General features: G+C 29.9%; 1 protein-coding gene across 1 annotated transcript in view; it reads left to right on the top strand.

The window, feature by feature from the left end:
- Nucleotides 1-1,609: 1,609 nt before the first annotated feature.
- Nucleotides 1,610-21,965, top strand: part of LOC133329450 (maternal protein pumilio-like) — a gene marked incomplete at its 5' end in the record, with an annotated part of 94,792 nt that continues 74,436 nt past the window's right edge. Inside the window, one exon of the mRNA XM_061537923.1 lies at nucleotides 1,610-1,657. Coding sequence (XP_061393907.1) covers nucleotides 1,610-1,657 — 48 coding nt within the window. The remainder of the gene's footprint in view (nucleotides 1,658-21,965) is intronic.

Below are 21,965 nucleotides of genomic sequence, written 5' to 3'. Positions count from 1 at the left end.
GTTAAGTTTCCTGAAAATCGGTTCAGTTTTAGATATAGCCCCCATATATATTTTTCGTCCGATTTAATGTAAATGGTGCACCAAAATCTCTAAATATCTTTCGATTTGCACAAATTTGGCATGGCGTACTAAATTTGTTCTAGAATGATGTGTGTTAAGTTCCGAGAAAATCGGTTCGGATTTAAATATAGTTCCCATATATATTTTCGTCCGATTTAATGTAAATGGAGCCCCTATATATCTTTCGATTTCACGAAATTTGCATGCCGTACTAAGTTAAGTCTAGAAAGATGATGAACCTGAAAATCGGTTCAGATTTTAATATAGCTCACGTATATATTTTCGTCCGATGTAAATGTTGCACCAAAATCCCTATATATCTTTCGATTTCCACCATATTTGGCATAGCGTACTAAATTTAGTCTAGAATGAGGTTTGTTAAGTTTCTAGAATATCGGTTCAGATTTAGATTTAGGTCCCACATATATATATATATATATATTAGTAAATGATGCACCAATCTACTAATGTTTGTCCGATTGACAAGAAATTTTGCACAACGTACCATATTTATTTCGAACGGGTGTCTGATTGAGATTATATTTTTAACAGTGCGGCATACTGAGTTGCATATATCATCTATGCCATAAATCGATTTCCTTAAATCTGATTGAAATTAAATTTAGCATAGGTTTTCATGTCATTAAATTGTTAGGATACACATACTATATGCATATAGTGGTGAAGGGTATCATATAGTCGGTCCAGTCCGACTTTACTACTTTCCTTACTGGTTCTTTACAGATTTATTCACAGGCAAGAATTTGTGGAAAATATTTTCCTGAGGTGTACTTACAGTACATTTTTTAAATATATTTTTTAGGGTTTTCAAATACAAATCATTTTACTATACATGAACCTTATATGTGAATAATAATAAGCCTTGTATCCAAAGTTTTTTTTTTTTTTTTTGTATAATTTGCTATGTGTCCTTTTGATGTGTAATCCCTTTAATGGCCTTATGATTATGTCATGGTTGAAATGATTTTCTCCCTTTTTTGCTTATTATGCATAAAACAAATTTACATCTTGTTTTGATTTCAACATTTCCCTTTTAATCCTTCCGTTTGAACATGTTCACACACACGAACACAAAAATTAAACAAGGTTCGACCAATGAAATTACATTTTTGGAGGAAATTCACAAAATCCTTCCCCCTTATATTGATGTTATACAAAAACAACAACAACAAAGTTCATTTAGTTACCTATAATTGATGTTCTTTTAATTAGGGGTTGTTGCAGCAGCAACAACAATTACGACATCACAAAAACAATACACAAATAAGGTCAACAATATTCTTCATGTCCTTTTTTCATCTCTCTATCAACCTTTTTTTTGATCGCCCGAAAAATCTATTCTTCTCTTGAAAATCCTCTTGTTGTTAGGGTTATTGATTTGTGTATGTGTTTTTTTTTTTACCATGGTAAATTGTATTGTATTTTTTGTATTTTTTTCTAGGATTAATTTATAATTAATTTGTTATTGTGTTTTTTAATGTGAAACCAATATTAATAATGTTTTGTTTTCTTCTTCTTCCCTTTCTAGGTAAGTGGTGTCAATGATGTGCTGACAAATGCCCTGAATCAAAACAATGTAAGATTCTATTTTTTAATTTTTATTTGTTATTTATAATTTTTTTAATTAAGTTTTTTTTAAGGGACATAATGTAATTTTAATTACAAAAAATTAATTATTTTTTTCAATATAAAGAGGAATAGACATAAAAAATATAAAAAATAGAGTCAAATATACCCCTAAAGTTATTTAAGTTAATTAATTTTAAAATTTGTTATTATTTTTATTTTCATCAAATTTTCTGTGTATAACTGTTTCATTATCACATTTTTGCAATTGTTATACACTTTAAATGATTGGAATTTTATGGATTTTCAAAATTACAGCATTTTTAGGAGTATAACAGTTATTGTATAACAGTTTGGAAAACTGTTATACTCTCGAAAATACCTCAATTGCAAATAATTTTTTAATTTAAAATTATTCTAATGTTGGTGATGATATTTTTAGTCCATTTTGAAACTGTTATACACGTAAAATCACCATTCTGGAATAATTTTTAGGGTTTCTTCGGACAAAACTTATTTTAATATTTTTTCTATGCCTATAATTATTTATTAAAAAAAGTTTGAAATGATTTGCTGTCATTAAAATTTTTTTTTATTTATTTTATTAAAACTGTGTATAACAGTTTTAATATAACAGTTAAAATTATACAAAACATTTAAGACATTATTGGTGATCTTTTGCCAATTTTGTGTGTATAGCAGTTTGGAAAACTATTAAAATTCTTTAATTCGCTTTATTTTTTAGTATAAAAGTTTCTGTATAACAGTTAAATTTTATATAAACTCTTAAAAATGGTTGATCTTTAAATGGCTTTCAAAATTATACATTTTCATGTTTATAACAATTTGGTTAACTGTTATACATTCGAAAAATGCTCGAAGTGTAATTATTTCTAATTTTGAAGTCGTTTAATAGTATAACAATTTATTTTGAGCCACTTTTGACCTTTGAAACTGTTATACATTAAAAATAGTTATATATTTAGGATGTTTCTTGGTTTTTTTTTAATCGTTCCGGCATTGAATACATAAAAAGTAATCGTTGATGTATATTTAATTCTTTTTGTTTTGTTTTTAATTTTCAAGCATTTTAAATTCTTATTTTTTTCTATGTTTATCAACTTTTCCGTGTATAACAGTTTCAATATAACAATTAAAAAAAAAATTTTAACTTAAAATTATTATTGCTTTTCAATTGAAAATTAATTTTATGTAGTTTTAATGTGTATAACAGTTACAGTATAACAGTTTGACAAACTGTTATACACTCGAAAATAGTTAGAAATTCAATATTTTCCTATTTAAATCTCATTTAAAGGAATATCAACTTATTTTGAGGCATTTGTGAAACTGTTATACTGTTATACTTTAAAAATGCAGCAAAATTGGAAAGTTTCACAGATTTTTTTCTTCAAGAATATATTAATATATTAAAATAATGCATTACAATATTTTTTTATTTTAATTTTTATGCTGTTTAAATGTTTATTTTTCCAATTTCTATCAAATTTTTAATGTATAACAGTTTCAGTATAACACTTAAAAATTGTGGTTAACACCTAAAACTTATTGTTTTTCTATTCGCTTTTAAATTTCGGCATTTTGGTGTGTATAACAGTTACAGTATAACAGTTTCGTAAACTGTTATACTCAAGAAAAACGTTGGATTTTTAATGTTTTGCCATTTTAAAGCACGTAAAAGGCATAGCAATTTATTTTTAGCTATATTAGAAACTGGTATACACTATAAAAGAACTTTTTGTGTATTTTATTGTGGAAAAATTAAAATAGTTTCCCTTTGCGACCCCACAAAAAAGTCGTGAACCTTTGCTGCAATCTACATTTTTATTTACATTTTAATTTAGTTTTATCTGCGTTACAAAAGTAACAACAACAGAGCCTTTCTTTGTCTTCTCTCATATACCGCAATAACTCTTCATGTCATTGCCTTGTGATGCAGAGGCGATAACATGATATACTGCAGCTACAGATGCAGCAGCCGTACCTATCCCGTTTTTGCATAACAGTTCATAACAACTTGTTGTCGACTCCTTTACACATGGTGGTTAATGCCTTTTTGATGGTTACCTAAATATGTACAAAAGGCTATCACATCATGCCTGGGTCCACCAGGCCCCCATGTAAACCAGACCACACCGTAGCTAGCAAAGAGAAATATCCACATAGACCAACAAACAACGTCGTCGTTGTCGTCGCGATGTTATGCATTTTTAAATAGTCTGCTAGGTAGCCTTGTGTCCTTTTGAAAAAAAATGGGAAGAAGAAAAGTAAACAGTGCCATGTTCCTAGTTTTGTGGCCAAACACTCTAGGGATAGGAAGGGACTCAGTGAGCGGACGGAGCGGTAGAGAAAATAATGCATCACAAACTGCAGAGAAACTAAAGGGGTCTGCCTTTAGCCTCCCCTTTCAATACAAAGGAAATATTTTGCAGCAAGGCAAAATTTATGTGTAACTTCATATGAACATGTGTATATGTGTGTGTGTTTTTGTTACCCAAGTATGACGGTAAACATTTGCATATCCATGTGTGTGTGTTTGTGTTCTAACAGAGAGGAATCTACTACACACAACACAAAGAAAGACTAGAAAGAACTAGCGCGGCTTCAGGTATCAAAAGCAATATGGAAAATATTTTCTCTGTTTCTCCCGGTATTTTTTCTGCTTCATCGTCCTGCTGATGTATGGCATCCAGGCCACATTACAAAGAACTTGTAATATCCATAGATTGCTTGGTTGCTTTCACGTTCTGCTACTAACCAACCATATGGATGGATGGCTCGGCATTCTTTGTACAGCCATCCTCTCTCCTTCTCTTGTGCATTTCTGTAATGTAATGATGGGGTGGGAGAGAGAGAGCGGAGGGGTTCTCTTGGCTTATATCCTGATAATGATTTGCATGCAAACACGCTGCAATTATCATTTGTCACCAATCTTTTGGCACAGATGATGATGGTGATAATCAGATTGCAGTTATATAGCCAACAATTGTTTGTAAAAAGAGCTATGCGAAACAGCTCACAAAGGGAAAGCAAAGGAGGCGACATCCAAGGCAAGGGGTTTGGTGTAGAGGGGTATTCAAAGACATTCCTTGAAGCCAACATTCATTCGTTCGTTCGTTAGACGTTGAAAAACATAAACATCCATTAGTCGCATGCATTCCGCTTGCCATTTACGTTCGTTCGCTTGTCGTCGTCGTTTTTCAAGTGGTCTAAAGTATGCTTAAATAACGTTGCAAAATTAGCCTGAAATTGCTTGTTGACACATGTTCTCTAAGTACCAAAAAAAGGCGAAAACGAAGAAGGAAAAGCATCACAACACACACACACACACAAAGTTCAACAATGCCAATTTTTAGGTGCCTTTTCCATTTCTTGTTGTAATTGTAGGCTAATATCTATCTGGTTGGTTGGTTTGTTGCTGCAGCAGCAGCTAACTTGATCCCCAACAAGTATGCAATAAATTTTGTTGATTACACAAAACAAGCCTAAAATGTATGCAATGTCAAATGGCATGTTGTGGATGTGTGAAAATCTTGATTTTTTTTTAAGAAGAGGGGGACACAGAAAACATTTCTTGATTAGAAGAGAAAAATGTGGAAAGGTGTAATGGACGCCTTTTGTAATTCATTAAAGAATAGTTTGCTTTCAAATGGAGCTGAAAATGAGCTCTAAAACTCTTTTAAAACTGCTTATATGTTAATATTATGCATATTTTTCTATGAATTTCCAAAAAAAATCGTGTATAACAGTTTCAGTATAACAGTTATGAAACTGTTATAAACCTTTAAAAACCGTATTTGCGGGTAAAGATTCATATGATTTAGACAAAATTTTGTGTATGACAAATTCAGTATAACAGTTATTTTTTAACTCATATTTCAACCAAAATTTTTTTTTACAAGAAACATTAATTTTGAGACGATGTCTCAAAGCTTCTTGTGAACTGCTAAGCACTCCAAAACTACTTATATCTCTGTAATATGCATTTTTTCGTATAAATTTCCAATAATATCGTGTATAACAGTTTCAGTATAACAGTTATAAAACTGTTATACACCTTAAAAACAACGTATTTTTTAAAATTATATAAGAAAACAGTTTGGGTATAACAATTATTTTTTAACTAATATTAAAAAAAATTTTTTTTTCAAAAAACAAAATTGTTAATTTTAAGAAAATGCCTCCAAAAATGCTGCTTATGAACTGTTAACTTTAACTTCTTATAAAAAAAACTTCTTGCGATTTATTTTTATAGTGCAGTTATTACATTAATTTTTGGCTAACATAAGAGTATAACAGTTTGAAACTGTTATACACATTCTAAAATGCATTATTTTGATTGGAGGCATATTTGCAATAGAATTGAGACAAATTGCGAGTGTAATAACTTTGAGATAACAATTTGGAAATTGTTGTACGCTTCAAACAGGTTTTTTTTGTTAGAACATCTCTTCGTAGAAAAAAATATCTATCGTATATTAATATTTTAATGAGTAATGTGAGATTGCCTAAAAGTAGGCTTTATGTTGCACATAAAATAATTTTTGTGTGCAACATATATTTAGAAACTTTTTATGATTTATTATTTTAAATTGTAACTATTATCGCTATTTTTGGGCAACTATACGAGTATAACAGTTTTTGTATACCAGTTTTCATACTGTTATATCCATTTTAAATGCTATATTTTTGCCTATAACCCTTATTGCCATATAATTGTTTTTTCATTGTAACGATTATCGCTATTATTGGGTAAGTATACGAGTATAACAGTCTTTGTATAACAGTTTTCATACTGTTATATCCATTTGAAATGTTATATTTTTGCCTATAACCTTAATTTCCATATAATTGTTTTCATATTCATGAGTACAACAGTTTCCGTATGGCCGATTATTGCTATTTTTAGCCAAATATGCCGGTATAACACTTTTCATTTTAAATGTTATATTTTTGCCTAAAAAGTTGATTTCCATATAAATTATGTATATACGCGAGTATAACAGTTTCAGTATAACACTTTGAAAACTGTTATACACATTTAAAAATTCAAATTTTTGGATATATTAATTATTTTCAATGGAATTTCAAAAAAAAAATTCATAAAAAAACTATATATGAATATTTAGTGCAACACATCTCATAAAAAATAAAATATTTTTTAAATAAATTATTTTTTTTTTAATATGAATTGAATGTATTTAAAAAAACAAATTCATATAAATTTTTACAAAATGTAAAAATTGTTTTTATATTACTTTCAATCCCAAAAATGTAATATTCTCCTCTACATACAAATTCCATTTAAATTCCATTTTTTGAGGGGCAAAACATACCCGTTGTTCTTTAATTTCAAAAAATTGTTCCATAAATTTATTTTTTTTACTTTTTTTCATGTTTTCCTTTCCACTCCCCGAAAATTTTAATACTCTTTAATATGTATTTGAATATTTATGTTTGGATTTTCCGTTGCTTCCTTAATGCATTGATTTTTTTTTTTTTTTTTTTGTAAAACTCTAAAAGCCAATTAAATCAACTCATTGCGAATAGTTTTTGCATAATGTTTACTGTCATTATACCATACCGCACACACACACACTCATTCAATTTATTCAATCCCTAAAATGAAATTGTTCGTTTTTGATTTTTTCCCCTCTGATGGAGTTGGTGTTTTATGATTGTCCAACCGACCATCAAAAGCGGCTCTCGCTTATTTGTATATCTGCTAATGACATATATCAGTGATGGACTATTTGTTAATGGTTGAATGGTTGAGCCTACTTAGGAATAAAGGCAGCATATCAAAATCAGCGGCGGCATCATCATGCAAATCAATAGCTAATTAGGCATATCAAATATTACATAGATTCGCTTACAATATGCGGATGGTTGGTGGGTATGGGCATTATTATCATAATGAACACAAGTTGGGGGGGCTAACAAAAATTACGATCATTATCAGTGTATGGTTGGACTTTTGTCATAACAATCCGTGTGTGATTTTTCTCTTTGGTTCATTTTTGAAAAAAAAAATCGAACGGAAAATTTAAACCACTAACAAAAAAAAAACCCAGCCATTAGGTTTGTTTGTTTGTTTTTCGTCAAAAAAAGATAAAACCCAAAAACAATATCGGGATATTGGATGACCTGGCGGACTGACTGGTAATCAGGCTCCCCATGGAACAGAGTTGCTGCAATTATTTTACACAGCAAGTTGACACACACATACAACCACCACCAAACAACTCCGGCTGCATGCATAAATGCGTAAGCAATATTCAATGTATATGCAAATTCCCTGGTCCTGTCAGCCATCCTCCGGGAGACTCCGGCGCTCCACACACAGAGATCAGCGCATCACCATAAAAATTGACAGAGGGCAAATTTACAAAATCCATACGGGGTTGACTTTATTACATTGCACCAAAAAAAATATTACCTTGTTATATGATGGATATTATGGCTGACTGGATTGGTTGGATGGCTGGTCGGTTGGTTATTTGGTTGGTCGGTTGGCTGATTGTCACTCAGCCAGCTAGCCACTTCTCTATCGCCATATGTGGTATATTTGGCATATTGATGAAAAAATGGTGTATTCTTGTTGTTGTTTAGTCCTTTAGCTTTAGGCTGATTTAATATCGATGCTAATGCTGTTGTCATCACTAACCATAGAGCTGACATGCATGGATGTATGTGTATATATGCTTGTGTGTTTTTCATATGGGGTTTTGGGGCAGATTTTGTGTTTTGTCTGTTCTGTTTTGATCTGAACTCATTTTGTAGCATTATCACATCTAATCAGAGAACCATAAACAAACAATAACCCAAAACCCCCCCTCCTGTCATAGCATTTAGTTAACAGCTATACACAAATACAAACACACACCTAAAAGACACACACACACAGTTTTCCAAATACGTATATATTGCATAGGCAGATACGTAAATGTGTGTGTGTGTGTGTGGGTTTTCATGTCATTGATTTAGTTGATAATGTGGTGAAGCAAAAAAATACAGTCGAACTTTGTAAAAACATCGAAATAAATAATATAAAATATTAAAGAGTCTTTATTAGTCAGGTTTTACTGTCTATTTTTGTTGCTGGCTATTTAGCGGTGGTTTTAATAAACAAAATGTGATTGGTAGTCGAGTATTTTTTTTTCCTGCTGCTTTGAAATGCTATTGGGAATTTAATTTTATCGCATAAACAATTTTCGTCATTAGAATCTGAAATTAAATACAAATAAATTGTATTTAGTTTTTGCTCATGTCCGAAATGGAATTAAATATCGGGAAATGTACGCTGATGTGTATTTGTATTAGGTTTATTATATTTGATTTTTTTTCTCATAATTATAATTTAAGCTGTTAAATTTTGATATATTATAAAAATAATAAAAAAATAACAAAAAAACTGAATTTTGAAAATATATTAAAAAAATATTTCTATAAGCCGTAATTTTTTTTAAATAATTCTCAAAGAAATACAAATATTTTTTAAGGACTTTCCCCAGGCGAGAATTAAAAAAAAATATTTTTCAAATTCTATCAACTGTTGTGAATTTCTTAAAAATATTTCTCAAGGAAACCAACAAGCGTGGATTTAAAAAAAGTATATTTTTTCAGAATCCAACGCAGAACGGTAGGTATACATTTTTTAAGGGCTATTCACAGCGTAAATATTTTTAAAATAATTTTTCTAAGGCTATCCACAAGCGTCGATTTTAAAAAATTAAGTTTGCAGGGGCTATTAAAGAAGCGTCGATTTTTATACCCTTCACCACACTGTGGTACAGGGTATTATGTCTTTGTGCATATGTTTGTAACGGGCAAAAATAATCGAGATAGATCCATGGTTCCTTTTGAGAATATGCATAGAATCACTTTCTGAGTCGATTTATGCATGTTCATCTGTCCGTCCGTCCGTCTGTCCCTCCATGTATTTTTGTTAACAAAGTACAGGTTGCATTTATGATCCGATTTGGATGAAATTTGGCACAGGCCACTTAATTGGCCCAAGGACGAACCCGATTGAAATTGGGAAAAATCGGTTCAGATTTAGATATAGCTCTCATATATATCTTCGTCCGATTTAAGGTAAATTGTGTATCAATGTACCTATATATCTTTCGATTTGCCCGAAATTTGGCATAGCGAAATGGATTAGGTCTAGAATGATGTGTGTTAAGTTTCCTGAAAATCGGTTCAGATTTAGATATAGCTCTCATATATATCTTCGTCCGATTTAAGGCAAATGGTGTACCAAAGTCCCTATATATCCTTTGATTGGCCCGAAATTTGGCATAGCGAAATGAAATAGGTCTAAAAGTTTCCTGAAAATCGGTTCAGATTTACATATAGCTCCCATATATATTTTCGTCCGATTTAAGGTAAATGGTGTACCAAAGTCCCTATATATCTTTCGATTTGCACGAAATTTGGCATATCGTACTTAATTAAGTCTAGAATAGTGCACGTTAAGTTTCGTGAAAATCGGGTTGGATTTACATATATCTCCTATATAAATTTTCGTCAGATTTAATGTAAATGGTGTACCCAAGTCCCTATACATATTTCGATTTGCACAAAATTTGACATAGTGTACTGAATTGAGTCTGGAGTGATGTGTGTAAAGTTTCCTGAAAATCGGTTCAGATTTATATATAGCTCCTATATATTTTTTGTCTTCCGATTTTATGTAAATTGTGCACTAAGGACCCAAATTTTGTCCGACAGCCACACAATTTTGTACAATAAACTGTAGTTAATATAAGTTAATCTCTGCTATTCTCATTGAAATCGGTTCAGATTTTGATATAGCTTCTAATATATAGTTTCGTCCGATTTTACACAAAATTGACACAAATTTTGTACAACGTACTAAAGATTTGAAATGTGGAAGCTCTATCCAAATCTAAACCAATTTCAAGGTTTAGATTTGGATAGAGCTTCTATATATATTTTCTCCCGAGTTTTGGTAATTTGGTCCCATTGAACAAATGAAAAATTTAGTATAGGTTGCAGAATTCGACGTCTGTTAGCATTCATCTGTTGAATATACCCAAAGTGGTGAAGGGTATCATATAGTCGGCCCCACCCGACTTTACTACTTTCCTTACTGGTTTTAAATTAATTTTTCGTGACCTACACATTTTAAAAATATTTTTTGCAGGGACCAAAAACGAAGCCAAGATCTCTAGAATTAAATTTTTGGGATCAACACGGAGCCTAGATTTATAAACGTAGATTATTAAAATATATTTTCAGGGGCCCACACAAAAGCATAAATTTAAAAATTAAATTTTAAGAGATCCTGACAGAAGCATACACAACTATGTTGTCAGGGTATTATAGCTTTGTGCAGCCCCAAAAGTTTGTAACGCCGCGAAATATTGGTCATAGACCCACCATTAAGTATATCGATCCTCATATCTCGACTAGCTGAGTCGATCTAGACATGTGTGTCCGTCCGTCCGTCTTTTTTTCCCAAATCCTTTATATGAACTTCAATTACAAAAAAATACTTTTGTATATAGGAGGTGATGCAAATGTGGTATACCCATTTGTTTTTAGATTGCCAAATTTTTATTTTTTATCCGATTAAATTGAAAATTTGCACATATCATGCTACATGTGTTGTCCTCCCATGTATCAATTTGAAAATAATATTATTTTAACAATTTAAGAGATATTTGAGAAAATATTTGAAATTCCATTAAAAGTGATTTTAAAAAAAGTGTAGGTAATGTGGTATACCACATGATGTTAATGTGGTATAGTATACTTTTTACTTTCAATTGATGTCTTATATAATTTATTGTTTTTAATGAATGCGAATTAGCTCGAGATTTAAGATTTTTAACGGATACGTTGAGTGGAACTTTAATTTTTATTATATAATAATGTCTACACATGGCAATATTTAATTTTTGTATGGAGAAGTTGTTAAAACTCATAGGCTTTGTTTTTCATCCTTGTGATTCATGGTAGATTCTCGTAGAGTACAAATGTTTCAAATAGTAATGAGATTTTGTCTAGTGCTGGCTTTTTTTCATGCAGACTCAAGGTATACTACATTACCTGCACTTGTGTTTACTGAAGAAATGTCTAATTTTTTCCTAAATTGGTAAATATGTGGTGCAATCGCGCATATTATTTGATTTTTAGTACTTACTAATTATTTTAATGCTTTAATAATAGGAATTAAAATACATCTGTAAAACAAAATTTTTTTTTTAAACTTCAACCGAAAAAAAGTCAATTTTACGAAAAATGTAGTTGTTGCTACTGATTCTCAACCTGAGTTAACTGAATTAAACAGCTCATTGATATCTTATTTTTTTGAGAACAGCAAACTATAGAACATGTTTAAGTTATTCTAAAATTTTCAGTTTTCAAAAAAAGTGAATATACCACATTACCAACCTATACCACATTTGCATCATCTCCTCTAGTTCTAGAATTTTCTCCGGTCCTTTAAAGTCTGTCCCATTCGAAAGCTACTCAAAAAATAGTTTTAAAAATCTATGGAAACAAAAGGTGCCTATAAATCCTAGTTGAAAAATTATTTCTAAAAATCTGCGTGAGTTAATGCTAGGTCTGAATATTTTTATATAATCCTGGTGTTTTTTAAATATGTTTCTACATTTTTTAATTTACTAGAATTAAAAAAAAAAATTGACAACAATTAGCTCCAATTTTTTTTATATATGTTCCACGACCTACAATAATTCTGTATATATAATTCAATATATATATATATATATATTCTCCCTTTCAATTGTAAACCCTATATCCTTAAAACATTCCATCATGTTTTTGTTTCTTCAAAAATTCAAAATGAATAAATTGACATTTGCTTCCTCCTACTTAACATCATCAGTATGCTTGACAACCGACTTACAACTACATGGCCGACCATTCGTCTAATTGTCATCATCGTCATCGTTTGTTCTAGGAACATTTTTAAGCCTTTTTGCACCACAAAAAAAGGACAACTACACAAATGACTAAGTTCGGTTTTTAGGAGACGACGACATGCTAAAAATAGTATATTTATATGTACTCTGTTTGTATGTACAGAGCTTATACATATGTAAATGGCAATATGACAATGCTCGTCGTAAATACCTTGTTGACCTACTTTAATGACGACACTTTTTGGTGTATGTAGTAGTATTTCCTACCTTGGTTCAGGGGGTTTTTTGTTGTTGTTCACTTTTGTTTTTTGTTAAACAAAAAAGCCCACGTGTTGGATATTAGGGTGGTGAGGAAGTTTAAGATTTTTATTAAAAAAGAGTAAAAGTATCAATAAAATAACTATTTTTAAATAAATGTATAAAAACAACAGACTGGGATTCTGCCTGACTATTTTACAAAAATAAAATAATTAGTCTTAAAATTATTTTTTTTTAATTTACCCTCTCCATTGTTCCATTTGATGTTATTTCCAAATCATAATAACAATTCTTCTTCTTGCTTTTTTTTTGAGCTCCTGTTCTTTTTTATTTTCTCTTTTGTTTTTGCTCTTAACATACCATGTCCTTCCTGTAATGCATCTTGTTTCTACATTTTCTGTCTGCTGAATGACCTTTTTTCGCTCTCTCTCCATCTCTCTCTTTTCTTGTATCCGGAGACGGAAACAAGAAAAAAAATTGGAAAACAATGCATTATATGCCATACATACATGGAAATGCATGTTTGTCACATGACATATATTGCTCTTTTGAGGTTTTGTTAAGAGGAATTTCTAAGGATCAGTCTTTTTTGTTCATTCTCCTTCTAAATAAAATTGTTCTTCTACAAAAATAACAGGCAATGAAACAGAGGTAATGGAAGAGGTTGGGTTAATTAATTTCATTTCTTCACCATTTAATTGGGGAAATGTTTATTTTTTCGGCTTTAAGGCTAATATTAAATGTTTTTTGCCTAAAAATATGCACTTGTTTATTTTAAATTGCTGTATAGTTCGCCATACTTAATATAGAGTTTTAAAATTTTGCACGCACATTACTACTACTCTCAGAAAGTTTGGTATTGAAAAATCGGTTCATGTTTTGGTATAGCACACATAAAAAGGTACCCTAAAAGTATGCATTATTTTTCAATGGGAAAAAAATTTACGTATTTTATAGAAATGGTTAATATTTTTTCCTTAAAAGTTGGCTTTATTATATTTTGAAGGATATATTAATCTGGTTAAAAAATATTAAAAACGTGTTTGCCTAAAAGTGTGCTTTATTTTTAATGGTTAATATTTATTTCCAAAAACATTATATTCTTTCTCTATTAACTAATTCAATAGGAACAAAATATTTTCTCGACATAATATTAAATTATTCTACCTAAAAGTATGCTTTAATTTTTTTCAATGGACATTTTTTTCCGGTTTGAAAATAAATGTGTGATATTTTTGCAAAAAAAAATTGGACTTTATTATTTAAAAAAAATATATATTTATCTTGCTACAAAGTAAATAAGTAGTAACATTTTTTAATTTTAATTATATTATTTTGCCTATATGTATGCTTTATTTGTAAATAAAAAATTTGAAGTGATTATTTATACTCTTTGGAGTCGGAGCCCAATATGCCTGAAGTGCCGCGTAACCAACGGCGAAACGCGTCGCATAATGGTGGATACGCAGGTTCTTCTCCTGGCTTTCCTTTTCATTGCAAAACTTTGGTCAGTAAGCTCGACACGAAAGAGTATAAATAATCACTTTAAATTACTTTCAAATGATCACTGCCCTTACAAGGCAAAATTCAAATAACAAAAAATAGAAAATATTTATTTCAAAAAAAAAAAAAAAAATGTTCTTTCCCAGTCCCCTAAATCAATTAAAAAAGGAAATATTTTCTTCTTTTAAACCTATCTTAAATATCAGTGCCTAAAAGTACGCTTCATTTGTTTTCAACAATGAAATATTTTAACGGCTGAAGGGCTTCTCAAACTTTAAACGCGTTTTTCTCTAAAAGTTTTTTTGCGAATGGCGGGCACGATAACTCAAAAACTAATAATCCAATCGGTTCCAAATTTTGCAACGTTTCTCTGGAAGTGTATAGCTCTCGTATGAACTAGGATAAAGTCAATCGGTGAAGATCTTCCTTATCTTTTAACTTGGTTTTTGGTAAAAAATCGGCAATTTTCCAAAAATATTTTTTCAAAGGTCCACCAATTTGTTAATTTTAGAGCGAAGTCAATAATCCCAGTTCATACGAGAGCCTGACATGCACCCTTTCTAACACCGTTGGAATTTTCGGATTCCGATGTTCCAGTGAGGAGTTATCATACCCGCCATCAAAAATAAGGACTTTTCTTTAATTACAAAAAACAACAACAAAACAGTAACAAAATTTTTTTGTAAATTATTTTTCTTCTTTTTTAAATCTTCAAATATATATGTGCAAAGTTACAAACCTCAACAAGCGTTGGTATTGATTTACCAGCCCATTGAAAATCTTGAAAAATTAAAATCGAGAATGGGGGGTTCCCTTAAATGAAAAATATTCATTTCCAACAAAAAATCCTTTTTTCCGGTGTAACAATTAGCTCTCAATGATTTTACCTAGAATTAGGTATTATTTATTTTTTTTTTTAAATTTTTTCCACATTTGTTGTAGTGTAATTAATGCTTGGTAGGACATATTTTTCGCCATTAAAAATCGTTAATGTTCTAGCCCAAAAGTATGCTTTATTATTTTATAAAAATGTAATACTTTCAGGGTTTTAAAATTAAATCTTTACATATTTCTTTTTTCTAAAATCTGGATTTATTATTAAATATCTTTTTCCTATAATTAATAATTTTTCCGTCTCTAAAACCTAATCTTCAATAAAATTGCCTAAAAGCAGACTTTATTATTTCTAAATTTCCTTAATTTACTGCTGCTAACACAAATGTTATTCCAAAGCAGCAATAGCAGCTGATACATTGTGTTAATAATAAATTATGTTTAGTGGCTATTTATATTAAATTAATTTATTTATTGCTTCCTGCTCAAAAAAATATCCTTTATCCTTCTACTGGCTATCGGATATTATTAATAAAATTTACATTTACAGAAACAATACAATCCAATATACATCGTTAGTTAAGAAATAATATAAAACATCATTTTACTTTCGTAGCCAACCACCCACAAGCCATCCACTCACTACAATCCTGTGTGACATTTGTGTTTGTGTCCTCCTACATACTTGAGTATAACACTTTTATGTTCTGATAGATATTTAACAAACCTTTAAATGTATTGGTAAATATTGATTTTGTTTGTGTGTGTGTGTATCTTAGACAAATAAAATGTGTCTGTACGTGTTTGTATTTATTAAGTGTCTTTAGTGTAGGTGTACACACACACACTTAAGTGAAATAGGATTTTATCTAATGTCAATAGCATCATTCATCCATTCCTATATAACAGCAATACACGTGTATATGTATTTGATTTTATTTGTTTGTAATGAATTTATAATGTTAAAATATGTGTCGCTTTGCGTAAGTGTAGTGAAAAAGGAAGGATTAAAAGGGTAGGATAATTTAGGAAAAAAATCAATGCTATAATAATATTGTTAAACGTTTGAAAATGCCTTCAAAATCGAAGAATTTTAAAGTTTTGAGTAAAAAAACTGCACAGAAATTATATTTCATATTTTAATCTATTGCTTACAATTTTTTAAAATTTTGTCAATATAATTTTTTCCATTTTTGTGAGTATAACAGTTTCAGTATAACAGTCTGAAAACTGTTATACACCATTAAAATGCATTTATTTCGATTCCAAATCCGTTTTCAAGCCATTTTATGCAATTTTAGCGTGTATAACAGTTTCAGTATAACAGTTATAAAACTGTTATACACATTAAAAATCGCTAAATTATATTTGATATTTTAATCTATTGCTTACAATTTTCTATAATTTTTCCTGCAATTTTTGTGAGTATAACAGTTTCAGTATAACAGTCTGAAAACTGTTATACACCATTAAAATGCATTTATTTCGATTCCAAATCCGTTTTCAAGCCATTTTATGCAATTTTAGCGTGTATAACAGTTTCAGTATAACAGTTATAAAACTGTTATACACATTAAAAAACGCTAATTTCACGAAATACAATCATTTGCAATAACTAAAAACTAATTCTCATATTTCCCATGCTCTTTAGACTATGATAATATCAAATATTTTGGCAATTTTCAATCAATCTCTTCAGAAAATTGATATACCATAATTTCCATTTCGTCCTTTGCCTTACCTCGTATGAAAAAAAACTTCTCCTGCAAACCATTATCATTTAAAATGTAAATTTGCACATAATAAATTATTCAATGCTCTCAATAGACAACCAGACACAGACACACTTTAGAATACATTCACACTCATCCCAGACTCATTCACCACTCTCTCATTTTTAAAAACTGTTTATCAAATTGATGATATCTATTTTCACAAAAATATTATTTGTCCGTATATGTAAACAATCGCATTGTGCAAAAAAGAATTTGCTTTTCACACTAAAATCTCATTAGTTTCGAAACTGCATCAATATTCGAAAATGAAATTTCTATTATGTGTGTACGTATGTATGCGTCCACAAATAGTGTGTGTTTAAATGTAAATAGAGCATGTATATTTAGGGAGATATTTTGTTGTTATTGTTTTTTTGTTATTTGTTTTCGAAAGTGTCAATATTTCAAGAATACATTATGTGACTGTGAGTAATAACATAATCCTTTTGTAATAGGATAACAATACAATATATAAAAATAAATGGATTTTTATTTGAAGACCAGAGACTGAACGACAAATCCTATTTGTATAACAGTTGAAGTAATTGTATTATGTAATAAAAAGGAAATTTTTTCTACTGAAATATATAGCATCCAATTTTTATGAAATAAAGTAAAAAATGGGAAATAAAAAGTAAAACCTATTTTTTGTACTTTATTTAAACAAAGGGACACTCTTCTACATACATAGGATTTGATGAATATCTATTAAAAAATCCACACCTTTTTATAAATCCACGCCTTATGTGACACGTATAAAAATATTTTTTAAAAATTAAAAAAAAATTAACTTAAAGGTCTTTAACTTAAAAAAAAAAAACATAATTTACGAAAATGATTTTTTGTAATCCGCTCATTGTGAAAGGCCTTAAAAACGATTTTTAAATATCTACGCCTTGAGATAGGCCTTAAAAAATGATTTTTAAATATCTACGCCTTGAGATAGGCATTAAAAACGATTTTTAAATATCTACGCCTTGAGATAGGCCTTAAAAACGAATTTTTAAATATCTACGCATTGAGATAGGCCTAAAAAACGGGTTTTAAATATCTACGCCTTGAGATAGGCCTGAAAAAGGATTTTTAAATATCTACGCCTTGAGATAGGCCTGAAAAAGGATTTGTAAATATCTACGCCTTGAGATAGACGTTAAATAAATATTTTAAAAATCTACGCCTTGAGATAGGCCTTAAATAAATGTTTTTTAACTACGCCTTGAGATAGGCCTTAAATAAATGTTCTTTTAACTACGCCTTGAGATAGGCCTTAAATAAATGTTTTTTTAACTACGCCTTGAGATAGGCCTTATATATATATATATATTTTTTTTTTTTTTAAATCTACGCCTTGAGATAGGACTTAAATAATTATTTTAAAAATCTACGCCTTGAGATAGGTCTTAAATAAATATTTTAAAAATCTACGCCTCGAGATAGGTCTTAAATAAATATTTTTTTTAAATCTACGCCTTGAGATAGGCCTTCAATAAATATTTTAAAAATCTACGCTTTGAGATAGACCTTAATTAAATATTTATTAAAAATATACGCCTTGAGATAGGCCTTACATAAATATTTTTTTTTAAATCTACGCCTTGAGATAGGCCTTAAATAAATATATTTTTTTAAAAATATACACCTTAAGATAGGCCTTAAATAAATATATTTTTTAAAAATCTACGCTTGAGATAGGCCTCAAACAAATATTTTTTAAAAATCTACGCCTTGAGTCCTTTGTATATTGTAATAAAATTCCTTTAAAAATCTACGCCTTGAGTCCTTTGTATATTGTAATAAAATTCCTTTAAAAATCTACGCCTTGAGATAGGCTATAAATAAATATTTTTTTAAAAATCTACGCCTTGAGATAGGCCTTAAATAAATATTTTTTTAAATCTACGCTTTTAAGCTTTAAACGTATATTTAAAAAATCCACGCATTGTGGTAGGCTTTAAAAATATATAAATCCTCGCCTGTGAATAGACTTTAAAAACTATTTTTTTTTAAATTCACACCTGTGGATAGGCTTTGAAAAATATTTTTTAATCTACGCCTGTAGAAAGCCTTTGAAAAAAGGTTTTTTAAAATCTGCGCCTTTAAAAATATTTTTAAAAAATCCAATCCTGTGGATAGTCTTTAAGAAATATTTTTCAAAAACTTCACGCCGTTTTATAGGCTGTTAAAAATATTTTTAGAAAATCCATGCCTGTGGGTTTAAAAAAAATTAAAAATTCACGCATGTGGATAGGTTTTTAAAATAATTGAAAAAAATCACGCCTGCGAATCTCTAAATAAATTTTATTTTTATTATATTTTTAAAGAATACAATCCTGTGAATTGGCTTTTAAAAAGCCTGTGAATAGGCTTTTAAAAAATCCACGCCTGTGGATAGGCTTTAAAAAAATCGCCGCCTGTGGATAGGCTTTAAAAAAATCCACGCCTGTGGATAGGCTTTAAGAAAATCCACGCCTGTGGATATGCTTTTAAAAATCCACGCCTGTTGATAGGCTTTTAAAAAATCCACGCCTGTGGATAGGCTTTTAAAAAAATCCACGCCTGTGGATAGGCTTTAAAAAAATCCACGCCTGTGAATAGGCTTTTAAAAAAATCCACGCCTGTGGATAGGCTTTAAAAAAATCCACGCCTGTGAATAGGCTTTTAAAAAAATCCACGCCTGTGGATAGGCTTTAAAAAAATCCACGTCTGTGGATAGGCTTTTAAAAATCCACGCCTGTTGATAGGCTTTTAAAAAATCCACGCCTGTGGATAGGCTTTTAAAAAAATCCACGCCTGTGGATAGGCTTTTCAAAATATTTTTAAAACGCCGGTGGTTTTTTTCATATTTTTAAATTCTCCACTCCAATTTTTAAAATTAGTCTTAAATTATGCCATCAAAAATTAGCTCATAAAATATGAATAATATATTAGCAACAATTATTTCCGACAAATAACAAAGCATACTTTTTGGCTTAGATATAAAATTACTTGTTGCCTTTTGTTTGCAATGTTTGTGTTTTTTCTAATTTTCTTTGAATTACTGATGAAATGAAATTGTTGTCTTGTTTGATTGCAAAATTGGCTTCGTTTCAATAATCTTTAAAGTAATCAAAAGAAAATTTGTTACCCTGTCCATACACCCTCTGCCGTTCCCCTTATGGTAAATCATTATATAAGCTGCTTAACAAAATTGGTCAGCAGGACGGAAGTGAAAATCAAGTATTTACTTGAGATGATGATGAGAATGCCGAGTGTTTGGAAAATAACTGAAGATTTGAAATAAAAAAGAGATACAAAAGAATAGTGGAAGAGGGAGAGATAACAAGAAAATCTCTCTTGTTCGGGGAGGTGGGATAACCTTGAAATGTTTAGCAGTCCGAAACATTGTTGCTCCAACATGTTATGGCTCTTAAGTAATGTCCATCTCCTCCTTTTTTCCACTTTGCTTGCCTGGGTGACATTTAAGTAAGTGGTCCTGCGTGACGCATATGGCGGTTTTAGTGACATTCCAGAGGATGTTTATATTGCCACTTTGGACGTCAATATTGCCATACTTATTTCTGTACAATGTTGTAGAAAATTTTTTTGCAACTATATTGTGTCCGGTTGAAGGTCATTTCCGAGCATGGTGGACACAGTGTGAAATTTCAATAGAATGACGATGATGATGAGGCTTATTTGGTGGGTGGTTGTGTGTGTGTGAGCGGGGAGGGGGAAGGAAGCACTTAGTAAAATGTTAAAGTTTATTTTACTTGTTGAGGTTATTTATGATTGTTTGTTTTGTTTTTCCTTTGTATTTCAATTTATTTTTAAAGAAAGCTAAATTGAAATAAGTAAGCCTACTTTTAGGATTTAGGCAGCAGAAGATAAATGAAGTATACTTTAGGGGATTAAGGGTAAAAGAAAATTGCTAGGGATTATTGAGAAAGCGGGAAAAAAGATAATATTTCAAAAAGGAGGATTAGTGGAATATCAAGTTAAATGGAAGCAGGCTTTTCCTCCATGGTCATTAAAAATTCGTAAGACCCAATTAGAACCTCTATAAAATGTTGTAAATTGTATTTTTGTGGGGTTGATATATTTCGAATGTGTGTTCGTGTACTAGAAATTTCTAAATTTGGCTAGAAATAGTGTTTTAAAAGTGTATAACAGTTATCAATCTGTTATACTGAAACTGTTATACACATGAAAATGTCACAAAATTATGTAGAAACTGATATAGAATGCAAAACTATGTTATTTATTAGTGTATAACAGTTTTGAGACTGTTATACTGAAACTGTTATACTTATGAATTCCGAAAAAAATAAAATTTTAAATAATAAAAAATGTTATTCATTATATCTAGGACGTTTTGGATTACTTTAAATACTACATGAACTTTGAAAAAATAATTGCCTACTTATAGGCTTCAACATTATACTCAAGCTAATGGTGCTCAATTTAAGGATTACCCCAAATCCCCTAAATTGCATTTTAAAAGAACTTCAAATCCTCTTAAAACCTCTTCATAAATTATGCCAAAATTACAATTACAATTTGTTGTTGTTGTTGTTGCTGTTATTGTTTGCCTCCATTCATATAATTAAAAGTTTCTTCTTCTTCTTTTGTATTCAAAATAAAATATATATTTAAACGTCCTGCCATAAATCATTATGGACTCATAATATATTTGTGTTTCTCTTTGTTTCCCAAAATTTTTTTAGGTTATTGTTTTGTTGTTGTTTTAGTTAGTTCCACTTATAGTCGAATATTATTGGGGCAAATAAACAAAAGCCCGAAAGAAAAAAAAAAGTTCAAACAAATTTCTGTGTGTTTTTGTTACAATTTAGTGTGTAGCGCAAAACAATTGTTGTTTACCCCCCAAGAAAATGCGGCAAATTATGGTGGATAAATTACGATGGCATATTTAACAATAAGAGGCGAGCTATTCATCATAAATAATAATGGACAATAATAATAACAGTAAGAACAATAATGTAATAATAAAAAAATTTGCAAAAGGTTGTTT

Source organism: Musca vetustissima, unplaced genomic scaffold (assembly GCF_032173495.1).
Source record: "Musca vetustissima isolate MV318-11 ecotype Yass unplaced genomic scaffold, APGP_CSIRO_Mvet_v1 utg978, whole genome shotgun sequence".
Lineage (NCBI taxonomy): Eukaryota > Metazoa > Arthropoda > Insecta > Diptera > Muscidae > Musca > Musca vetustissima.
The sequence above is the reverse complement of the archived record's forward strand: the minus strand, read 5'-3'. Positions and strand labels throughout refer to the sequence as shown.